The sequence below is a fragment of the Danio aesculapii genome, chromosome 13 (genome assembly GCF_903798145.1).
Source record: "Danio aesculapii chromosome 13, fDanAes4.1, whole genome shotgun sequence".
Lineage (NCBI taxonomy): Eukaryota > Metazoa > Chordata > Actinopteri > Cypriniformes > Danionidae > Danio > Danio aesculapii.
The window spans coordinates 17,750,764-17,776,102 of NC_079447.1; the positions used below are offsets into that span (position 1 = coordinate 17,750,764).

The window sequence follows — 25,339 nt, forward strand, 5'->3', positions numbered from 1 at the left end:
TACCACATTACTGTACCAATTTTAAGTTATTGACCTCTGAACTTGCCAAAAATCGCAATACAGCGAGGCAAAAACAGTTATGTACCATTGCACTCTGGGCACAATTGGTGGCGCTATTTCTCAGTAGTCTTTGAGGGTGCGTTGAATATCTCACTGGGGTCTTGTAGACAATGTTCCCATCTATCAACAAACCTAGATTTATACCATATTACTGTACCAATTTTAAGTTATTGACCTCTGAATATGCAAAAAATCGCAATACAGCTATGTACCGTTGCACTCTTGGCACAATTGGTGGCGCTATATGTCAGTAGTCTTTTAGGGTGCGTTGAATATCTCACTGGGGTCTTGTAAACAATGTTCCAATCTATCAGCAAACCCAAATTCATACCACAATACTGTACCATTTTCTGGTTATTGACCTCTAAACTTGCCATAAATCGCAATACAGCAAGGCAAAAACTGCTATGTACCATTGCCCTCTTGGCACAACTGGTGGCGCTATATCTCAGCAGTCTCTAAGTGTGCGTTGAATATCTCACTGGGGTCTTGTAGACAATGGTCCAATCTATCAGCAAACCCAGAATCATACCACATTACTTTACCAATTTCAGGTTCTTGACCTCTGAACTTGCCAAAAATCGCAATAAAGCTATGTACCATTGCACTCTGGGCACAATTGGTGGCGCTATATCTCAGCAGTCTCTGAGGGTGCGTTGAATATCTCACTGGGGTCTTGTAGACAATGTTCTCATCTATCAGCAAACCCAGATTCATACTACATTACTGTACCATTTTCTGATTATTGACCTCTAAACTTGCCATATATCGCAACACAGCAGGGCAAAAACAGTTATACTATTGCACTCTTGTCACAATTGGTGGCGCTATATCTCAGCAGTCTCTGAGGGTGTGTTGAACATCTCATTTGGGTCTTGTAGACCATGTTCCCATCTATTAGCACACAAAGATTCATATTACATTACTGTACCATTTTCTGGTTATTGACCTCTAAACTTGCCATAAATTGCAATACAGCAAGGCAAAAAGAGCTGTACCATTGCACTCTTTGCACATTTGGTGGCACTATATCTCAGCAGTCTCTGAGGGTGCAATGAATTTCTCACTGGGGTTTTGCAGACAGTGTTCCAATCTATCAGCAAACCTAGATTCGTTCCACATTACTGTACCATGTTTTGGTTATTGACCTCTAAACTCAATAAATCATAATACAACTATGTACCATTGCACTCTTGGCACATATGGTGGCACGATTTCTCAACAGTTTTTGAGGGTGCGCTGATTATCTCACTGGGGTCTTGTAGACAATGTTCCCATCTATTACCAAACCCAGATTTATACGAAATTACTGCACCATTTTCAGTTTATTGACCTCTGAACTTGTCATAAATCGCAATAAAGCAATACAAAAACAGCTACTGTATGTACCATTGCACTCTTGGCCCAATTGGTGGCGCTATATCTCAGCAGTCCTTAAGAGGGCGCTGAATAGCTCACTAGGGTCTTGTAGACAACATTTCAATCTTTCAGCAAACCCAGATTCATACCAATTTACTCGATCTATTTTCATTATTTAGATATTGCCTAATCAAAACACTTCGGGAGCCGCAACGTTACTCCATCCCATTATTTTCCCTAAATCATGCCACACTGGTGTCATTCCTTTGTGCTTGATTTGTGCCCTTAAAATAAACACTTCATTCATTTTTATTGTTTACATATTGCTTAATAAAAACACTTCGGGATCCGCGACGTCACTCTCAATCCCATCATTTTCTCTAAATCACACCAAACTGATGACATTCGTTTCTGTTTACTCGATTTGTGCTGGATCGTGCAGTTAAATAAACACTTTATCGGTTTTAGTTGTTTAGATATAACCAAAATATTTGTGCTGGTTTGTTCGGTGGAAATGAACATCAGATATTTATATTCGTTTACGAATTTGTTATTTTCTTTTCCTCACAGTTTTTGCTCATTTGTGCTGCCAAAACATATTATTTGTAGGCCTAAAAAAATATTAGATCGTTTAGAGGTCTCTTGACCCCAGTTGCTCCCTATTTACCAAAATAGTCTTGTTTCCTTTGTGCTGGATTGTACCTAGGAAAGTTTTGTTAATGCTGCTTCTAATATTAAAATATTAAATATTAAATTAAAGATAATGCCATCACCAGCCACCCCACATGTATGATATTCTAAAATATTTTAATTTGTATGTGCTAATATAAGTTTTGTTTTTGATGCTTTATTGTTTTAGATATTAAAATAGCCTAGGCCAGTAGGTTATTCTGAGATCTTTTTTTTTATCTAAAAAAGCGAGAAGCCCGACCAACATTTCCGACACTTTTCGTCAAGTACCCAGTTCTTTGCTGACGTGCTTTTTTTACGGAGGCTGCATGAGAGAGAGCACATCTTGTTTATTTTCTTTATTTTACAAATATGCAACTTTGATGTTATTGTGTGTACATATTTTCTATGGTTATATAGACCAGGTTCTAATATTGCATAAGTGGGGGCATTATTTTACCGTGGTAAAGTGGAGCATTTCTTGGCAAGTTAAGGCTTTATTATTTAGTAATTAAATTTCATAGTTATAAAATACATTTAAATAATATTTTAACATTTTTAATTATTTATGATTATTTATTGCACCAAAGGTCATTTCAAAGGAACATTAAATGTTTGTAAACTTTTTAACTGCTTAATTTGTGTGTAAAGGCCTAATGTAAAAAGCTGTTGCTGTATTTGAGCTTTACAGTTTACAACCGTAAATCAGTTTACAGCATGTTACCGTAGTGTCTGAAAACGGTTAATTACTGTAAAAAAAGTAAACAGTTAACTACTGTAAACATTTTAATTTTATCCTAAATATTTTATTGATAATATATATATATATATATATATATATATATATATATATATATATATATATATATATATATATATATATATATATATATATTAGTACTATTGACATAAAAAGACCCAATTACAAAATATTAACAAAATAAACACTCTTTATTTATTACATTGGAGATGCTTAAAACATTTTTTTTTAATTGTAAAAACATTACTTTTCAATCATTTAAATTATCTTATTAAAAAAAAAAACATTTAAAATGACAAATCACATGAACATACATGTAAAAAACTAATTTAAGTGTCTGACCTGCATATTGTTAGGAAAGCCAATTGTTCTTAGTACTACTGACATTACACCTGACACAATTACAAAATATTCAATTTTTTTAAACATTAATAATGCTTAAAGCACTTAAGGCAAATGTGCAAAAATTACATTAAGCATTAAAATCAACAGATTGGTAAGCTGAAATTGTTCGTATGTATGTGTGTGAATGAAAGTGTATGGTTGTTTCCCAGGGATGGGTTGCGACTGGAAGGGCATCCGCTGCCTAAAACATACACTGGATAAGTTGGCGGTTCATTCCGCTGTGGCGACTCCAGGTTAATAAAGGGATTGAAAGAAAATGTATGAATGAATGAATGAATGATTAACTTAGTTTTTAAGTCACAATAAACTAATAACATATGCTGTCAAGACTACTTGATCATTTATTTTTACAGTTGGTGTACAGGTAAAAATTGCAAATGCATAAAATTTGAATCAGCACAAGAGTTCGAGCCCCAGCTGGGCCAGTCGGCATTTCTGTGTGGAGTTTGCATGTTCTCCTTGTGTTGTCATCGGTTTCCTCCAGGTGCTCCAGTTTCAAATACATATATAAGTGAACTGAATAAACAAAATTGTCCATAGTGTATATGTGTGAATGCAAGACTGTGTTTCCCAGTAATGTGATGGGTTGCAGCTGAAGGGCATCCGCAGCTTAAAACATATGCTGGATAGGTTGATGGTTCTTTGCGTGGGTTTGCATGTGTGGACATAGTTAGATGTCTTTTCCAAAAAACTTTAAACATTTATATTATTTGAAATAAAAACGGAATTTAATAAGGACTAAATAAAAGAATAAAATACTTTATATCACTTTTTTGTGCCGAAGCCATGATCCGTCTGTGTTTATATCCTTGCATACCTTCATTTAAAAAAACAGTAGTAAAACTGTGCATATTATCATTGCTATAAAAAGTATATTAAGTCGGTAACTTAGACAGTAATGCAAAGTAATAATAAATAATTGAATAAATAGCATAATGAAAAGAATAAGTGCGACCAAACTCAGTCATCAGGTCTAGTGCCCCTGTAACTTTCTTACATCAATAAACTCATTGGGTTTGAACACTCATAACACTTGCACAAACATACAAAATTCACAAATACAATTTGTCACGAATCAATTTATTGCAAAGTTTATGAAATAGAAAGAATGCAATTAAGAGAGGTATTACATCTGTTAAATAATGAAAATATATTATATGAAAATATATAAAATATTCTGTAAATATGCAAGAAAGATAGTCACAATTTTATGTAAGACCTTTTAATTTAATTAGGTAATTACATACACCAATATTAATGGACAGATTATACGTCCAATGAACCAATTTCAAGGCCGAATTAAAGATTTATTTTGAAACACTTAAAAGACGTTTAAGTAGAAAAGCAACCAAAACTATATATATAGATATAAAAAAACTTTTCTATTGCAAATATTAATGTAACCTACTCTTCTTGTTTTTTATTATTATTCTTTTCCTATGTTTTTCTATATGTGAATGTCATAATTGCAAGATTTTTGTATGGTTTTGATTGTTAAACATTCGTCATAAAAAAAACACTGACAATTTCTCTTTATCAGGTTGGACAAGCTAACCCCCACAAAGTAGTTTCATTCATTCATTCATTCATTCATTCATTCATTCATTCATTCATTCATTCATTCATTTTCTTTTCCGCTTAGTCCATATATTAATAAGGGGTTACCACAGTGGAATGAACCGCCAACTTATCCAGCACATATTTTACGCAGTGGATGTCCTTCTAGCTGCACTTATTCACACTCATACACAGGGACAATTTAGCCTACCCAATTCACCTGTACCGCATGTTTTTGGACTGTGGGGGGAAACCACAGCACCCGGAGGAAACTCACGCGAATGCGGAGAGAACATGCAAACTCCGCACAGAAATGCCAACTGACCTAGCCGTGGCTCGAATCAGCAACCCTTTTGATGTGAGGCGACAGCACTACCTACTGTGCCACCGCTATGCTGGTTTCAGATAAATAATAGTGCCAAGTAATGATAAAATATAAAAACATCTCGAAAAAAATAAATAAATAAACTTTAAGTTGATTAACTAGATATATTCCCAGAATATGTCCTTAATTTTAGTAGATTTCTGGAGGTTACAGTGTTAACAAAACCATATTTAAAAAAAAGACTGGGACTGTTGCATCAAAACACCCATTTGCTTTCTTGCAAGGTAAACTGTTGCATTTTATTATCTTTTTGTTTAAATATCCAATTACTTGTTTCACTTGTTTTTCAATTTTGTCATAGGTGCTTATTAATTATTGTTAATAATTTCATACTTTTCTAAAAAAAAAAGTTGTCTTTTTACAAAAAAAATTGTTTGGTGTAATCAATTCTATCTTAATTTCAATTCATTATTGTTGGTCAGTTATCTACAAAATGAAGAAGAACAAATAACATTTAAGGTTAAATGAATTGCAAAATCAAAAGGGCAAAACACTAATTGTTTGCCTAAATAAACGAAAAAATATTTACAAGGCTAATGTTTTATTGTCAACTGTATGACCAAAAACAAAAGAGTTTTTGCTGTTAATGACAAAGTCATCCATAGTACAAGTGCAATTTCACTTTAATTGCTTTAATCAAGTCTTTTGACTACAATAAGCTAGACAGGCCTTCCAAACTTTATATTTTCAGCACTGAAATAGCGTATCTAATCTCATTTTACTTTGAGAACTCAGCAGAAAATGCTTGAAGATGGGCACGCTATTCATTCATTCATTTATTCATCCATTCAATCATTCATTCATTTCATTTGCATATGTTTTACGCAATGGAGGCCCTTTCAGCTGCAACCCATCTCTGGGAAAAATTCATAAACACTCATTCACAGTCACTGATAATTTAGCTTACCCAATTCACCTGTACCGCATATATTTGGATTGTGGGGGCAACCAGAGCACCTGGAGGAAATCCACACGAATTCAGGGAGAACATGCAATCTCCTCACAGAAAGGCCAGCTGACCCAGCCGAGGCTCAAATCAGCGACCTTCTTGCTGTGAGCCGACAGCACTACCACCGCGCTGCCCTAACAATATTAACAATTGCTTAAGTTAAAAGTCGTTTTCTTTTTGCATGCATGCCTTGCGTGCTTCGCGTTTTAGCAAATGTGAATTTGCGGTTTAAAAAAATATATACATATTTAAAGTTGAAGTCAGAATAATTTGAACCCCCCCCCCCCCCCATGAATTATTCGCCCCCGTTATTTTTCCTACCAATTACTCTCGAACAAAGAGAAGATTTTTTAACACATTTCTAATCATAGTAGTTTTGATAACTCATCCCTAATTACTGATTTATTTTATCTATGACAAGATGATAGTAAACAGTATTTTACTAGATGTTCTTCAAGACACTTCGATACAGCTTAAAGTGACAATTAAAGGCTTCACTATAGGTTAATTGGGCTAACTAGGCAGGTTATGGTAATGAAGGAAGTCTAGGCTAAGCTTAAAGGGGCTAATATTATTGAACGTGAAATGTTTTTACACACACACACAAAAAAAACGGCTTTTATTCTTGTCGAAATAAAAAACAAGACTTTCTCCAGAAGAAAAAAGCAATATTAGATATACTGTAAAAAATTCAGGACATATTTTAAAAACAACGTCAGAGCAAAATAGAGTTTTAAGTCTAAGTTCTATGTCTAAATAATGTTAGGGCGTGAATTATTTAATGATTATTTCATTTGGAAAAAAAAATGTAAAAACTGAAAACAAATTAACCAAAATATAACGGTTGAAACCAATCCCATCTGATCCAATTGATTTGACACTTTTCAGAACCGTAGTTACATGTTTTATTGACATCTGCGAAAAAGCACAGAAAAAGCACATATGTTCTTATAACAAAAGATTAAGCAATAAAAATGGTCTGAATTAATACATTTGCACAGTTAGACACAATTAAATGTTCAGTCTTTTAGGTGGGATTTAATCTTGATTTACCACTTTCAGTACATTGGACAGTAACAGATCTTGTGATTTTTGACAAATAGGGGTCAATAAACTGAAAATGGTTTAGTAAACTGGTGTGAATTTGTGTATTGGTTTGAGTGTACTGTAATAACCTCAAATTGGTAGAGTGAGTTGGTATAAACCTGGTTTGCTAATAGGTGGGGTAATAGTCCACAAGACACAGTTGCAATGATATGGCTGTACTGGCATTGCTGTATTGTGATTTATGGCAAGTTTAGAGGTCAATAACCTGAAACTGGTGGAATAAACTGGTATGACTCTGGGTTTGCTGATTGAAGGGAACATTTCCTACAGGTCCCCATGTGAGATATTCAACGCAACCTCTCAGACAGATGAGATACAGCACCACCAATAGTGCCAAGAGTGCGATGGTACAGCTGTTTTTGCCTTGCTGTATTGCGATTTTTTGCATATTCAGAGGTCAATAACTTAAAATTGGTACAGTAATGTGGTATAAATCTGGGTTTGCTAAAAGATAGGAACATTGTTTATAAGACCCCAGTGAGATATTCAACGCACCCTCAAAGACTACTGAGAAATAGCGCCACCAATTGTGCAAAGTGTGCAATGGTGCATAGCAGTTTTTGCCTTGCTGTATTGCGATTTTTGGCAAGTTTAGAGGTCAATAACTTAAAATTGGTACAGTAATGTGGTATGAATCTGGGTTTGCTGATAGATGGGAACATTGTTTATAAGACCCCAGTTAGATATTCAACGCATCCTCAGAGACTGCTGAGATATAGCGCCACCAATTGTGCTCAGAGTGCAATGGTACATAACTGTTTTTGCCTCGCTGTATTGCGATTTTTGGCAAGTTCAGAGGTCAATAACTTAAAATTGGTACAGTAATGTGGTATGAATCTGGGTTTGCTGATAGATGGGAACATTGTTTATAAGACCCCAGTGAGATATTCAACGCACCCTCAGAGACTGCTGAGATATAGCGCCACCAATTGTGCCCAGAGTGCAATGGTGCATAGCAGTTTTTGCCTTGCTGTATTGCGATTTTTGGCAAGTTCAGAGGTCAATAACTTAAAATTGGTACAGTAATGTGGTATGAATCTGGGTTTGCTGATAGATGGGAACATTGTTTATAAGACCCCAGTGAGATATTCAACGCACCCTCAGAGACTGCTGAGATATAGCGCCACCAATTGTGCCCAGAGTGCAATGGTGCATAGCAGTTTTTGCCTTGCTGTATTGCGATTTTTGGCAAGTTCAGAGGTCAATAACTTAAAATTGGTACAGTAATGTGGTATGAATCTGGGTTTGCTGATAGATTGGAACATTGTCTACAAGACCCCAGTGAGATATTCAACGCACCCTCAAAGACTACTAAGAAATAGCGCCACCAATTGTGCCCAGAGTGCAATGGTGCATAGCAGTTTTTGCCTTGCTGTATTGCGATTTTTGGCAAGTTTAGAGGTCAATAACTTAAAATTGGTACAGTAATGTGGTATGGATCTGGGTTTGCTGATAGATGGAAACATTTTTTATAAGACCCCAGTGAGATATTCAACGCACCCTCAGAGACTGCTGAGATATAGCGCCACCAATTGTGCCCAGAGTGCAATGGTACATAACTGTTTTTGCCTCGCTGTATTGCGATTTTTTGCATATTCAGAGGTCAATAACTTAAAATTGGTACAGTAATGTGGTATGAATCTGGGTTTGCTGATAGATTGGAACATTGTCTACAAGACCCCAGTGAGATATTCAACGCACCCTCAAAGACTACTAAGAAATAGCGCCACCAATTGTGCCCAGAGTGCAATGGTGCATAGCAGTTTTTGCCTTGCTGTATTGCGATTTTTGGCAAGTTTAGAGGTCAATAACTTAAAATTGGTACAGTAATGTGGTATGGATCTGGGTTTGCTGATAGATGGGAACATTTTTTATAAGACCCCAGTGAGATATTCAACGCACCCTCAGAGACTGCTGAGATATAGCGCCACCAATTGTGCCCAGAGTGCAATGGTACATTGCAGTTTTTGCCTTGCTGTATTGCGATTTATGGCAAGTTTAGAGGTCAATTACCAGAAAATGGTACAGTATTGTGGTATGAATTTGGGTTTGCTGATAGATTGGAACATTGTTTACAAGACCCCAGTGAGATATTCAACGCACCCTAAAAGACTACTGACATATAGCGCCACCAATTGTGCCAAGAGTGCAACAATACAGCTGTATTGCGATTTTTTGCATATTCAGAGGTCAATAACTTAAAATTGGTACAGTAATATGGTATAAATCTGGGTTTGCTGATAGATGGGAACATTGTCTACAAGACCCCAGTGAGATATTCAACGCACCCTCAGAGACTGCTGAGATATAGCGCCACCAATTGTGCCCAGAGTGCAATGGTGCATAGCAGTTTTTGCCTTGCTGTATTGCGATTTTTGGCAAGTTCAGAGGTCAATAACTTAAAATTGGTACAGTAATGTGGTATAAATCTGGGTTTGCTGATAGATGGGAACATTGTCTACAAGACCCCAGTGAGATATTCAACGCACCCTCAAAGACTACTAAGAAATAGCGCCACCAATTGTGCCCAGAGTGCAATGGTGCATAGCAGTTTTTGCCTTGCTGTATTGCGATTTTTGGCAAGTTTAGAGGTCAATAACTTAAAATTGGTACAGTAATGTGGTATGATTCTGGGTTTGCTGATAGATGGTAACATTGTTTATAAGACCCAAGTGATATATTCAACGCACCCTCAGAGACTGCTGAGATATAGCGCCACCAATTGTGCCCAGAGTGCAATGGTACATAACTGTTTTTGCCTCGCTGTATTGCGATTTTTGGCAAGTTCAGAGGTTAATAACTTAAAATTGGTACAGTAATGTGGTATGGATCTGGGTTTGCTGATAGATGGGAACATTGTTTATAAGACCCCAGTGAGATATTCAACGCACCCTCAGAGACTGCTGAGATATAGCGCCACCAATTGTGCCCAGAGTGCAATGGTACATAACTGTTTTTGCCATGCTGTATTGCAATTTATGGCAAGTTCAGAGATCCATAACCTAAAATTGGTAGAGTACATTGATATTATTCTGGGTTTGCTGATAGATTGGAACATTGTCTACAAGACCCTAGTGAGATATTCAACGCACCCTCAAAGACTACTGAGAAATAGCGCCACCAATTGTGCCCAGAGTGCAATGGTACATAACTGTTTTTGCCTTGCTGTATTGCGATTTTTGGCAAGTTTAGAGGTCAATAGTCAGAAAATGGTACAGTAATATGGTATAAATCTGGGTTTGCTGATAGATGGGAACATTTTTTATAAGACCCCAGTGAGATATTTAATGCACCCTCAGAGACTGCTGAGATATAGCGCCACCAATTTTGCCCAGAGTGCAATGATACAACTGTTTTTGCCTCGCTGTATTGCGATTTTTTGCATATTCAGATGTCAATAACTTAAAATTGGTACAGTAATGTGGTATGAATCTGGGTTTGCTGATAGATTGGAACATTGTCTACAAGACCCCAGTGAGATATTCAACGCACCCTCAGAGACTGCTGAGATATAGCGCCACCGATTGTGCCCAGAGTGCAATGGTGCATAGCAGTTTTTGCCTCGCTGTATTGCGATTTTTTGCATATTCAGAGGTCAATAACTTAAAATTGGTACAGTAATGTGGTATGAATCTGGGTTTGCTGATAGATTGGAACATTGTCTACAAGACCCAAGTGTGATATTCAACACACCCTCAAAGACTACAGAGATATAGCACCAACAATTGTGCCAAAAGTGCAACGGTACATAGCTGTTTTTGCCTTGCTGTTTTGCAATTTATGGCAAGTTCAGAGATCAATAACATAAAATTGGTAGAGTACATTGATTTTTTTTCTGGGTTTGCTGATAGATGGGAAGATTGTCTACAAGACCCAAATAAGATTTTCAACTAACTCTCAATGACCACTGAGATACAGCGCCACCAAATGTGCCAAGAGTGCATTGGAACAACTGTTCTGCTGTGTCAAAATTAACTAGTGGTACGTAGCCTGAAAATGCTGGTGTTTAATTTGTGTATTATTTTACTGTGATAGACAAGTACAATATGTATAAGCATTTAGTAAAATTTCTATTTTTTAAATAAAATACCAACAATAAGCTTATTAATAAAAATAATAAAAATAATAATAATTTTTATTATTGTTGTTATTACTATTATTATTATTAGTAGTAGTAGTAGTAGTAGTACTGATAAACTCATGTCAATTTGTATAGGTTCATAGTTAATTTGTCTATATATATATATATATATATATATATATATATATATATATATATATATATATATATATATATATATATATATATATATTTAGTTGGCCTTTCTATGTGGAGTTTTCTTGTTCTCCCCACGTTTCCTCTGGGTCCTCCGGTTTCCCCCACAGTCCAAAGACATGCAGTATAACTAAATTGGGAAGGCTAAATTGTCCATAGTGTATGACTGTGGATCTTTCCTAGAGATGGGTTGCAGTTGGAAGGGCATCGTAAACCATGCGTAAACCATCTGCTGGAGGCGGTTCATTCCGCTGTGGCGACCAAAGTTTAATAAGGGAATAAGCCGAAAAGAAAATGAATGAGTACATATACACACACTTAAATAAACACAGACACAAGAAAATGTATTTTATTGTGTGTGTATATATATATATATGTATATGTGTGTAGAGAGAGAGAGAGAGAGAGAGAGAGAGACATATTTTACACACATATTTATAAATAGGTACATATCTATACATTTTCATAAGGTATATAGATTAATTGGCATTTACATGTAATCAGTACAATATGTATAAGTTCATTGTAAAATATTTTTATTTCACTACTACTACTACTACTACTAATAAAAATAATAATAACAATTATTATTAAATCATTATTATTAAATCATTATGTATTAGCATATTTATTTTGTATAAATTTATAACACAAACATAATATTATTATCTTTAGTGTTAAACATTTTTAATGTTAAAATACACACACCCACACACACACACACACACACACACTAACACACACACATACACACAGTTTATAGTACACACATATAAAGTATGTAGTAGGCACACAAATACATATAGGTTACAAGTAAAACAATAAATGAATATGCAAAAAAACTTGGCATATAGCACCTCCAACTGGGCATTTATTGAAATGTCTGTATTTTTACATTTTTTTGTCTGTCTTATCAATGGTATAGAATTATACATATTTATACATATGCAGATGCATGATATATATACTATTAGCCTGTTGTGTAGAATTAGAGACAACACGGTACAGTAATTAATTATGCAATAGCTCATTTAGTTCAATTCACATTCATTTGTATAAGGTATATAAAAATGTGGATAAAAAGTGCATTGTCTGTTCTTTGAAACAATAGGTTTAACAAAACTAGTATTGTATTTACAGGCGTGGGTGTCTAATACAAATTTTAGTATTTGCAGATAAAACATGCAGTAACTTTTACAACTTGAATAATTTAAAAGAATTATTTTGTATCTAAAATCATTGCAGAGGCAGGCACTGTCTATACATATGTGGGTCAGGTGAAGTCTTCATAAAGGACAATATTTCTGAAAAAAAAACAGAAATTTATTGTACTCAAACGATGGCACTGTCAATAATAATCAATGATGTACTTAGATTTCATGCTTGCAGCCCGTTTTCTGTCTTATATCAGTTTCATTTAGCCTTTTTCGTTTTTCAAAAAGGAACACAAATAAACACGGTCCCTAAGTTGACCGCGAATAAGAAGCTGAAAAACGGAAGCGTCGCGGTTTTTAAGGTGGACCGCATAGCGTCAATAAGAAGCTGCAAATAAGAAGCTGGATTCAGCCTCGTCACGAAATATAATAAACTATGTTAAACTCACAAAATCAGGAAAGACTATATAATTGCAATCTCTCTAGAAAAAGTCATGACTATATTAATGCTGATGAAGCGTGCATAGTAAGTCAGTGTTTTTTTCTTTTAGATTGGCCTCTTTTTTTTTTTTTACCAGGATTTTACACTTATGGCATTTACATGAAAACAAGGAAACAACGTAAACGATGGTGTTTGAGGCTCACGGTGTGTCATTTTCATGTACTGAACTCTATGTCTAGGTATATTCAGTTTTACATTCATTGGCACCTTTTTAAAAAAGATGTCATCCTATATATAAATATCTAGAATAATTCAAAAGTGCAAGTCCAAATAGAAAACTGTGAGTAATCATTTTATTAAAGAAAAAACAAGACAATTGTGAGAAAAGCTAAATTAGAAAACTTTACAAGGTTTTCAACGGATGTGGCATAAAAAGCAAAAGCATTGCACATTTTTACAAAATATGAAAAACAATTATGAATATAAAATCATTCAAAAAAGAAAAAGAAAAACAAAGCAGATGGTTAGGCTCAAAAGATCTGACAATGTCAATTTCTTATGCACAATTATTTCTCTGATACTCACAAAATTATTTGTTCTATTATATACGGTGCTCTGCATTACATTTTTAAAATAAAATTCTAAAGGAAAAAAGTGGTTAATTAACAGAAAAGAGTTTGTTTTAAATGTAACAAATGAAGTGTGGCATCAATGGAAAAAACAAAACGACACAATAGCACATTCATACTCACATTTGAAAAACTTCTATAAAAAATGCATTAAAAAAACTATATAGGCATGAAGTTGCGTTATGGATTTCGAAGCATAGCAATAAAAATGTTCTTTTTTAAATCTTTAAACGGCAATAGTCAAATTTTGTCAGTGTAAACAAATAAATTAGTATTTACAATGTCTAGATTCTGAAAGCACTGCATAAAAAAACTAGACATAACTTGATACTGAATTGCAAGAGTCATATAAATACTTTACACAAGTAATTATGGTACAGTCTTAATATAAACATCTTCATCTCAAAGCTCTCAAAAACATTTATATGCTGATCAAACCCAAAGCCCCTGTTAGAATCGAGGGTTGTAGAAAAAGATGTCTTAATTACAACAACAAACCCGAAGGAGGAACATGTTGCACATTATGTAAAAATACACAGGAAGTACAAAAATCTTGTGCAAGTAAAGCAGCTGGTGATAAAGACATCGGAGGATGAAGGTCTGTGATTGTTTTTCCCTCTAGATTGTTGCATTTTGTAAGAAAAAATAAAAATACCACAAATGTAATGTTCAAAAGGCTGATTAAAAATTACTTGAGGACAAAAAAAACATGTATAAAATATGACTTGAAATGTAAGTTCACTGCTTCTCCTCATGGGGAAGTTCGAGGTCTGTTTCCATCTGTGACGTTTGTAGTTTGAAATCTTTGGTCTTTTGTCAGAGAGTGTACATGTGTTCTGTAGTTTTTAAAGGGTGTCATTTCCACCTTTGCTCAGTTATCTAAAAATATAGGCAGAGAAAAAAAAGAGTTAATAATTTGTTAAGCGTTTTGGTTTTGCCTTACTGCTTTGTTATACAATATTGTATCAGATAACACTCAATTGATGCAGAATGTGTGGCGTGTTTGCTGTGGTAATTGGTCTCAATCAGCCGATTCGAATGTTATCACTCGATTGAATGGGTGTTATTAGTAGTTATCAGCTGATAGATATGGGCAAGTAGGGGCCTTCTGCTTCTGTTATCATCCACCCATATGGTTAATCAGCTATAGATCACATTCGAATGCGGCTGGAAGTTAACGAGAATTATTTATATTATTTAATAAATTTCCCATTAATCGTATTTTATTAAGGTCTACCCCAACCCTAAACCCATCTGTCACAGTAATGTAAAAACAGATCGGATCTGGAGTCTTCTCTATAAGTTTAGCTGATTAATCATGTGGATGGATGATATTAGCCTTCTAAGCCTACTAGTAGATGTAGAAGGCCCCTATTGTCCCATATCTATCAGCTGATAACCACTGATAACGCCTATTCAATCAAGTGATAACATTTGAAGCAGGTGTCTCAATCGCATATACCCCACAAGTTCAAATAATTCAACTTGAGCAAAAAAATCCAGTGAGGTGAAAAACATTCCACGAGTAAACTAGTGTTAGTGGTCACATTTGGTGGGAAACCCAGCATAAACACATGCAGATTAGAGATATATATCCTTGTCCACTGTCTTTGCTTTTTTTCTCCACAAGTTATGAGCAGGGCCAGACATTTTGTTTTTGTTGATTTATGTGTAATGATTTTGGGAGTATAGTAACTAAAAACTTAATATATGAAATAAAAAATAGCAAGTTTTTAACTTTTATTTAATGTTTACAATGCAAATCCAATTAGATCCACTTATTTGTTAAAAACGAGGTAAGTCTCTCATATAATATATCTACTAAAAGACAGAAAATATTACTTTACAATCTGTATTATAAATAAATCATATTAACATTTATACAAGTAAATAAATAGGCACAATGACTGGCTAAAAATCTGAGCGCACAGTTCAGTGTGGGCCTAAAAAGTCTGTGTACTTGTTTACAATAAATTCCTGCATTTATTTAAATCCTCTCACACTTTTCAGGGTGGGTGGGTGTCTACTGTTTTTGCTGTCTTCAGTGATCCACACATTACTAACAGTGGTGAGGTCATTTAGATAAATCTCCATTTTAAGTTACGCTAAACCAGTACTCACCTCGACATTCATACTTGAGATCAGAGAAGTAAACCAGCTCCTGGGAGAAGACAAACAGTCCTAATCTCCCTCCTGCAAATGTTTGATCATAAACTGGTCCTGAGTCTGCCATGATCTGTTTCCCCTCATAAACCACCACTCTGGGGAAAACAACAACAACATAGATCAGTTAACTCTTAAGCCCTACATAAGACACTGTTTAATCCTAGTATTAAGATGCATTTTTTATGTATGGTTACAAATAGACAACACTTAAATACTGAGTTAAACAAGCACTACAATGTTTTGAGCTTGTCCACTTTCAAACATTTACAGAGGTTGTTGGAAACAGTGTGCACTGCAGCTTTTATAGTGTAGACTAATTCTTAAACAAGACATGTTGTTGAAGCACACTAGCTAGACTGTATTAAAACTTGCCATCTGAAATTTTAAGCTTGTTTAAAGGTGAATAAATGTTGAAAGCAAAATGCTAATGTATTAACATTACTGTTTGAAACACAAACTCAGAAATGTTGTGCTTATCTGTGCATAAAAACATTGCTTTCAAACTGCATCTGTGCTTCATTCTACATTATATAGATACAAACTATATAATATAAGATGACCAGGGATACAGTCCTTTCTTTTTACTAGCAAGCGTTGTGCTAAAACAAACTGAATTTCAAAACTCTTAATTTTATAACAGCGTCATTAATATTTAACAACAATTTAATGACAAATTTAATGTCCTTAAATGTGTACCACTGTAGTTGAGGTCAAGAAAAATATTAATGATGCTGTTATAATATCCATGACACAATTATAATACCCTTATGACAATCATGTTTATGACAGATTTATGACAGAGTGATGTTAATATCTAAATAGGTAATATAAAAGTTGTCATCATGACAAATACATCTCAACAATGTCACATTTGCATTTAAAGTGGCATAACTGTGTTAATGACACCTAATGGCAGTTCTTATAATATACAAAATATCTCCTTCATGTCATGTCATGATTATGAACACTCCTTTCAAGTTAAGTTTTACCGTTTCAACTAGTTCAGACTAGAGCAATCGGTGTGGTTTGAAAACAACCTAAAACCACATAAAGCTGCTACAGTGTTTGAACTAAACAGCCAAACCACATGTGTGAAAGCACCCCAACACTTCCTGTGAATCACCTGATGAATCCAGTCTTGGGTCTGTGAGTGAGGTGCCACCTGTAGGCAGTGTAATCCTTCCAGCCGATGTTCTTTGGGTCGTGCCACAGTGTGCGGACCTGTCAGATCACATGCAGCTATTTAGTCTGAGCAAAGCCTGTCATGAACGCTAACATACAGTTGAAGTCAAAATGATTGTAAATAATAATTCAGGAGGGCTAATAAGTCTGACTTCAACTGTATGTAATATCTGATCAGCCTGACCTGTCCAGGTGTGTCTCCGGTGTGCCACAGGGCATTGCGCAGGTGCTCTCCTGTGCCCGTAGTAGAGTTAACCACTTTCAGAGAAACCCCTGAGATTCCAATGGCTTTTGAAGGATTGTCTTCCCAGTAAGTCTGCGTTATCTGCTTCCACATTACCACATAAAAGCGCCCGCTGGACTGATAGCCGAACACAAAGCCAGCATAATCGTCATCTCTGTCAGTGTTGACATAGAAAGTGCCACTGAAATCCACAGCGTTGAATTCATCGAAGCCTGAGGAGCGATTTTAAATGATGAAGAAGTCTATTTAGCGACATCATGGTAAAAATCACGAGCAGATGTGCTGCTCTAAAAGCTCTCATACTCACCCACTGCAATGCCGGGGTCTGAGTTGGCTGTCTGAACGAGCTCTTTGCCCTGATGCCTGACCACCCAGTTGGGATCAATTTGTGCAGTTCCTTTGGGATCCAAATGCACCATTTGAAACTTGCGGAAGTCTGTGCTGCTGATGGCGTCGTTCTCAGGACACACGTCCATAAAGTCTGGAATGTTGTCGTTGTCGAAATCATCTTTGCAGGCGTCGCCTCTTCCATCACCTGTGGACAATTAAAGAAGTAAAGAATTATTCATAACCAAAAATATAATATTGTAAAACAGGGTAAACAGAGGAAAAACCATAAACACACACATGCACATGAAGTACTAATTATTAAATTGCCTTACTGTATATACACATACTAGCGCTGCACGATATTGAAAAATCTTATATTGAGATACTGCAATATGAATACAGTTTCAGTAGATAATTTCAACAACTCTATTTGACATTTTCTGGGGAGTCTAACAGTATTCAGGTACAGAAATTGAGCAATCGCAATGCAAAAAAAATCTAATTTCTAGTCGAAATATCTCAAATTGTTAAATCAAATCAAAATATTGTCATATTTTATGTAATATTTTTAGTTAAAAACAAGCTAAATTATCTGCCAATGAGGAAAGTAAAATAGGCTTGTAGATATTTGGACTAGAAATAAGACAAAAATTCAAGTATATTTCTTGTATAAATAATAAATGCAATTAATCTTTGTTACACGTCCAAACACCATAATTTTTTGGGCCCAAATGTTTTAAAATTTCTTGAATGCTCAGTCACAGGCCTTAAAAACACAAGCAAATGATAAACTTTCACTCTATTATGGTTAAACTTAGCAGTGACTCTAAAAATCATGTTTTGTTGCTCCTGGTCAACTACAATTCAGACTCAATATTGCAGATCTTGCGATGTGATTATTGCAGATGCTTTCAATGCTGAAAAGATATATTGTGCAGCCCTAATACATACACACACATTACTGGATTATATTATATTATATTATATTATATTATATTATATTATATTATATTATATTATATTATATTATATTATATTATAATTTCTGTATATTATATTAAAATATAAGTATTGCTGTTTTACTTTTTTCATATTATCAAATTTTTACTGTTTAATCTGAAAAACATTTTATTATAGTATAAAATGTATATATATATATTTTGATTTTATTTAAAAATATGTTTAATATTATTAACATTTTCCATTCATTTGAATCTTTATTATATTTATATATATATGTTATAAAATGACTAATGTTTTTCTTATTTATTTAATTTATTAAGTCATAGATTTTATAATTTTTTAAATATTATTAACATTTCCTATTCATTTGAATCTTCATTAACATTTCTGAATTATATTATATTATATTATATTATATTATATTATATTATATTATATTATATTATATTATATTATATTATATTATATTATATTATATTATATTATATTATATTATATTATATCCCCACAGTTCAAAGACATAATTTGCATAATAACTAAATTGGCCGTAATGAGTGTGTGTGTGCATTTGAGTGTGTATGTGAGTGTGTATGGGTATTTCCCAGCACTGGGTTTGGCTGGAAGGGCATCCGCTGTGTAAAACATAAGCTGCATAAGTTGGCGCTTAATTCCGCTGTGGCGACCTCTGACAAATCAGGGACTAAGCTGAATAAAAATGAATACTTTATAATATAATATAATATAATATAATATAATATAATATAATATAATATAATATAATATAATATAATATAATATAATATAATATAATATAATATAATATTAAATTGGCAACGCGGTGGCGCAGTAGGTAGTGCTGTCACCTCACAGCAAGAAGGTCGCTGGTTCGAGCCTCGGCTGGGTCAGTTGGCATTTCTGTGTGAAGTTTGCATGTTCTCCCTGTGTTTGCGTGGGTTTCCTCCGGATGCTCCGTTTTCCCCCACAGTCCAAAGACATGCGGTACAGGTGAATTAGGTAGGCTAAATTGTCCGTAGTGTATGAGTGTGAATGAGTGTGTATGGATGTTTCCCAGAGATGGGTTGCAGCTGAAAGGGCATCCGCTGCATAAAACATAGACTGAATAAGTTGGTGGATCATTCCGCTGCGGCGACCCCGGATTAATAAAGGCACTAAGCCGAAAAGAAAATGTATTATATAATATAATATAATATAATATAATATTATATTATATTATATTATATTATATTATATTATATTATATTATATTATATTATATTATATTATCACACACATTTCTATAAAAGGGGTTACATAAATAGTATAGGAAACTTTCATCTTTCTTCTCCGAGCACAAAGCAGTCTCAGCTGTCTTTTCATGTCATGTACATTAACATGTGACTGGCTGCAAATGTGAAATCTATTAAATCCAGACTTTAGCACTCAAATACGAGGAAAAAGTCAAGAACGCATTTGCACGGATGCCAGCTCTGACAGAGTTCCTCTTTTTTAACGGTAGTTGCCTTTCTCTACTTGGAACCATCTCGACTTTATCCAGTAAACAAAACATAATGAGGTGTGAGAAGTATGCTAGCATTCGACAACTTCCACCTCCAGCTGTAACCTGTTTTCATTTTCCTACTAACACGCACAAAAAAAAATTGGTAGCTTTAATGAAATGTGGCACAGTGGGGCAAATAACACACACTTCACCAACCACCTGCAAGCTGTGAGAGTGTGACATCATTTTCCTTGACCCTGGCTAAAGTAAAGGAAATTTTCCAGTTATAAATATGTCTAAATCTTGGACAAAAGTCAACAGACTGAAAATGGCTGGCTCTGATTTGAATTTGTAAACACACACACATCATTTTAAGCTTTCTTCAAGCAGGTAAAATGTGAAGCTATCACAAAGCTATGTGAAGCTATGCATTTTTACAAAGAATTATATTAAAACAATCGTCAGACGTTTGGGATCAGTACGATTTTTTAATGTCTTTTAAAAGAACACTATTTTACTCACCAAGGCTGCATTTATTTGATAAAAAATACAACAAAAACGGTCAAATTGTTAAGTATTAATACAATTTAAGAGCTGTTTTCTTATTGAATGCTGGGATTCATTCCTGTGATGTAAAGTTGCATTACTCAAGTCATTAATATTTTAAGATCTTTTGGAAATCATTATAATAAGATGATGCTCATGAAACATTTATTATTATTATTATCAGTGCAGAGAAATGTATATACATGGCACCATTCAAAAGTACTGTTACAAGCACCAGTGATCAACTGTGGATGGCTGGATCGCTGGTGCTTGTAACAAATATCATTAAAATATATTTACTTTTATTCTTCAAGAATTAAAGTAAATGTAAAAAGGTTTTATTCAATTATATGCTGTAATTTTCAACTTTCTTTTCATCAAAAAAATCTGTAAAAGTCAAATGTGTCACAGTTTTAACAAAACTATGAGACAGAAAAAAAAGCTTTCAAGTGATAATTATAATAATTTATCAAAGTAGTAGATCATGTGATGTATGCTAGAAATTGAAATCTGAAATCACAATAAATAATAATATTCAATAAGAAATAGTTATTGTAAACTTTAAATATTTTTGGACAGTTTTAACATTTTAACCGCATAAAATACAGCCTTGGTAAACAGAATTATTATAAATATGTATGTAATTATTATAATGTCATGTATCATGTTTATGACAGATTTATGACAGGTTATGTTGTCTTGCTAGTTGTCATGACAAAGATGCATTAGGGTTATGATGTACTAGTTTATGTCAAATCATCATAACAAAGACATCTCAATTTAAAAATGCATTTAAAATGATTTAACTGAGCAAATGACACTTAATGACAGTTAAGTGTCATTTGCATGGCTAAAATGTAATTTTATCTTATTTAAATCTCAAAAACATTGCAAGAATTACAGTAGATGCTTTGTTTCCAGTGAGGACTTGTTCATGCATTTATCACCAGCAGGTTGGATTACTGTAATAGAATTCTCACTTGCCTTCCTAAAAAGACTAGGACCTCAATACATTACAGACATGCTCATTGAATACAAATCTAACAGTTCCCTTAGATCATTAGGCACATTCAAATCAAGACTTAAAACACATCTGTGCTACGTCCGACAGATCCCACTATCATGTCTTTCTTTTCTTTCATTCTTTTATAACCTGTTTTAACATATTTTAATCATTTTTAATTCTTTAAATTATTTATATTTTTTAATCATTTTTATTTTCTTTTTCTTTTATTCTTGTTTATGTAAAGCACTTTGAATTACCATTGTGTATGAAATGTGCTATATAAATAAACTTGCCTTGCCTATTTATATTCATGAAGTGTCCTGTCATGATTATAAAGGTGTCCTAACAGTCTTATGAACACTCCCTTCAACTAAAGTGTTAGAAAATAGGCTTCCTTTAAAAATAAGTTGATAAAATTGTCTGTCTATTGTCTAAAAATTCATTGACTATTCATATTTATATTCACATTTATTCATTGACTGAATCAAAATTGTACTGACTCCAAACTTTTGACCTGTAGTGTATCTTCTCACAGTCAGGAGAAACAAAGAATCACTTCTTGTAATTTTAACCAATAGATTGATTCACCATCAGAGTCTCGTTGGTCTTTGTTGGGCACCAGTCTGCAGTTGTCCTTATCATCTGGGACTCCGTCATTATCATCATCGGAATCGCAAGCGTCTCCTTTCCCATCTTTGTCGTGGTCGGCCTGGTTGGCGTTGGGAATGTAAGGACAATTATCCAGGCTGTTCTGGTGGCCGTCCTCATCAATGTCCTGATTGTTGTCGCACTCGTCACCGACTCGGTCATTATCTGAGTCAGTCTTTGAGAAGCACACAAATCACATTGTTAAACTGCTGCTCAACATTGAGTGTTGCTGAGTGTGTGTTTACTGAGCTGTTATACCTGCTCAGGGTTGTGCAGCAGAGGGCAGTTGTCACACTGGTCACCCACTCCATCCATATCCGTGTCCTTCTGGTCAGTGTTGTACATGTAGGGACAGTTATCGTTCTCATTCAGAACCTCTGCAACATACAAACAACAGCATTACACTGAGCTGAGCGACCTAGGTAATTATAAAGAAATACTCCGCCAAGCAGGCTCCTGAATTAGGCTCCCTTGGATACATTTTGTTTAAAACTTTTTGACTGTGTTAATGCACATGTTTGAAATTTGGCAAAAGGATGTATTTTTATTGGAATTTTGTAAAATCACAAAATTCAGTGTGAATGTTTGTGTGCCTTTATTTTTTTTATCTAGCACACGAAAATCTGTAACATTTCACAATAAGATTGTATTAGTTAATGTTAGTTACTGTACTTAGTACATTTATTACAGTATTTATTCATCTTGTTTAATTTTAGTAATAAATTTGTTCATTGTTAGTTCATGTTCATTAGCATTAGCTAATGTCAACAAGCATGAATTTGGATGATAATAATACATTAGTAAATGTTAAACTATGATTAATGAATGCTGTACAATAACTGTTCGTTATTAGTTTATGACAGTAAATACATTAACTAACCTTTACTAATGAAACTTTATAAGTATAGTGTGAGCATAAAAAGAAATCAAAATAATGTTGTTACTAAACATAATAATAATAATATTAATAATAATAATATGACTAGCATTTGTTATCGATGTTTTCCTAAAAAACAACTGGAGTTTAAAGTCTTAAAATCCTCTTTTTGGTAGTTTTGTTCAGGGCTAATGTTAAAAAATAAATCTGCTATTAAAAAAATTCTGATTTTGAATTTTAGTAGTTTCTTACCATCTCCATCAATGTCGACAGCACAGGCGTCCCCTTCGCCATTACCGTCTGTGTCGATCTGAGCAGGATTGTGCTCATATGGGCAGTTATCACAGCGGTCACCGACAAGATCTTTATCATAGTCGAATTGCCTGGGATTATACAGTAGAGGACAGTTGTCCTGGGAAATGACAGAACAAAATACAGGCTTAGCCTATATGCTGTAGATAAAAACATTGTGGATATTAAACTATATAATTAAGATTCATGCATACGGTCTCATCCATGATTCCATCATTATCATCGTCTTTGTCACAGGCGTCACCTTGACCATCTTTATCAAAATCCTCTTGGCCTGAGTTTGGAAGTTTGGGACAATTGTCCTGCACAGTGAAAGAAAAAAAATATTATTTTCAATTGTCTTTAAATCTTACACTGGTTAACATATTCAAAAAGATTTTTTTATTTATATTTATATTGATTCTACATTATTATTAGGTGGTGTAGATACACTAGCATTCAAATGTTAGGGAAAATATGTTGTTGTTTTTTATAAATATGAATACTTTTATTCAGCAAGGGTGCATTAAATTAAATAAAAGTGACACAAGACATTTATTATGTTATCATGTAAAAATTTGTGCAAATGTTTTCTGTATTGACAATTATAGTTAAATCAGCGTGTTAGTATTATATGATAATATGGCATTGAATCACTAGAATAAATTACATTATTAGATTTTATGATTAAATTATTTTTATTAGGGTTGCTCCAATACCGATACTAGTATCGGAAATACTCGCTGATACTGCAAAAACTCTGCCACCGTATCGACGAGCATTTGAAACAGTAAACCAATCTGATACTATCTTTTTAAAGAGACATTTGCCTGCTAGTTTTGCTTAACAATGCACAGGAAAAATGGTTCTGAATATTAAGTTTCAAAGAGGTTATTTTTCTATATTATTCATAATAATTTTTTTATATTTCTTTATTTTTTTACAGTTATAATTCAAAACTTCAATGGATTTTTTACAGTTATGGTGTTTGATTTGTGGCTGAACTTGTTTCAGTAAAATACAGTAAATAATATTACTGATAATATGGCTGATAATAAAAATGTCAGATAATAAAAATACTCTAGTTTACTGTATGTATTTGTCCATGTTTTAATAATGCTTAAGTTTGAAGCACACCATAAATTAATTCTGTCAATGTATACAGGGCTAGTAGTATACACAACTGTTTCTACAGATACACGCTCAGGTATCGGTTCAGAATCGCCGACATACTGAGCGCATGTATTGGAATCGGTATTGGGAAGGGAAAAATGGTATTGATACATAACAAATTATTATTATACTTATTAATATTAATATATTATTCAATTTAGATATTTATTCTAAAAACAATTTCAATAATGTTATTAGTAACATTTTTAAAGTTATAACATCGTTGTCTTGCCACCATAGACAAGGAAATATCTCCATTACCTTTTTGCAGTGGTAGGATTGGTTGGCTCCACACACCAGGTTCTGATTAGGCCAGCCATCAAGGTCCGAGTCCTCGCCGCAGATGAGTCCATCCCCAGCATAACCGATCTTACACTCACACTTAAACATGGGTTCGCTGAAGTGGCCGAGGTAAATGCACTCAGCAGACCTGTGGCAGTTGTGGGTTTTTTCCTTGCAGGGGTTTTCTTGCTCGCACACCTGAAAAATAAACAGACAAACACTCAACAGCAGTCCAATAAAGAGAAGTGGGTCATCGTCTGAGAAAACAACAGGGAATAATGTTGCGAGGCCCTTAAAAGATGTACTATTGATAGTTTCCTACTATTTTGTTGATTTCAGCTGTGCACAATTGAGCAGTTTATTTGAAAAGCTATTGGATCA

At 34.1% G+C, this 25,339-nt stretch overlaps 1 protein-coding gene across 1 annotated transcript in view; it reads right to left on the bottom strand.

The window, feature by feature from the left end:
- Nucleotides 1-13,454: 13,454 nt before the first annotated feature.
- thbs2a (thrombospondin 2a) overlaps nt 13,455-25,339 on the bottom strand; it is a 40,516-nt gene continuing 28,631 nt past the window's right edge. Inside the window, exons 13-22 of the mRNA XM_056470636.1 lie at nt 24,938-25,156; nt 23,719-23,826; nt 23,465-23,624; nt 22,594-22,712; nt 22,276-22,510; nt 17,652-17,879; nt 17,285-17,556; nt 17,042-17,139; nt 15,874-16,013; nt 13,455-14,631 (exon numbers count right to left, since the gene is read on the bottom strand). Of these exons, the coding sequence (XP_056326611.1) occupies nt 14,624-14,631; nt 15,874-16,013; nt 17,042-17,139; nt 17,285-17,556; nt 17,652-17,879; nt 22,276-22,510; nt 22,594-22,712; nt 23,465-23,624; nt 23,719-23,826; nt 24,938-25,156 (1,587 nt within the window). The 3' untranslated portion in view covers nt 13,455-14,623. The remainder of the gene's footprint in view (nt 14,632-15,873; nt 16,014-17,041; nt 17,140-17,284; nt 17,557-17,651; nt 17,880-22,275; nt 22,511-22,593; nt 22,713-23,464; nt 23,625-23,718; nt 23,827-24,937; nt 25,157-25,339) is intronic.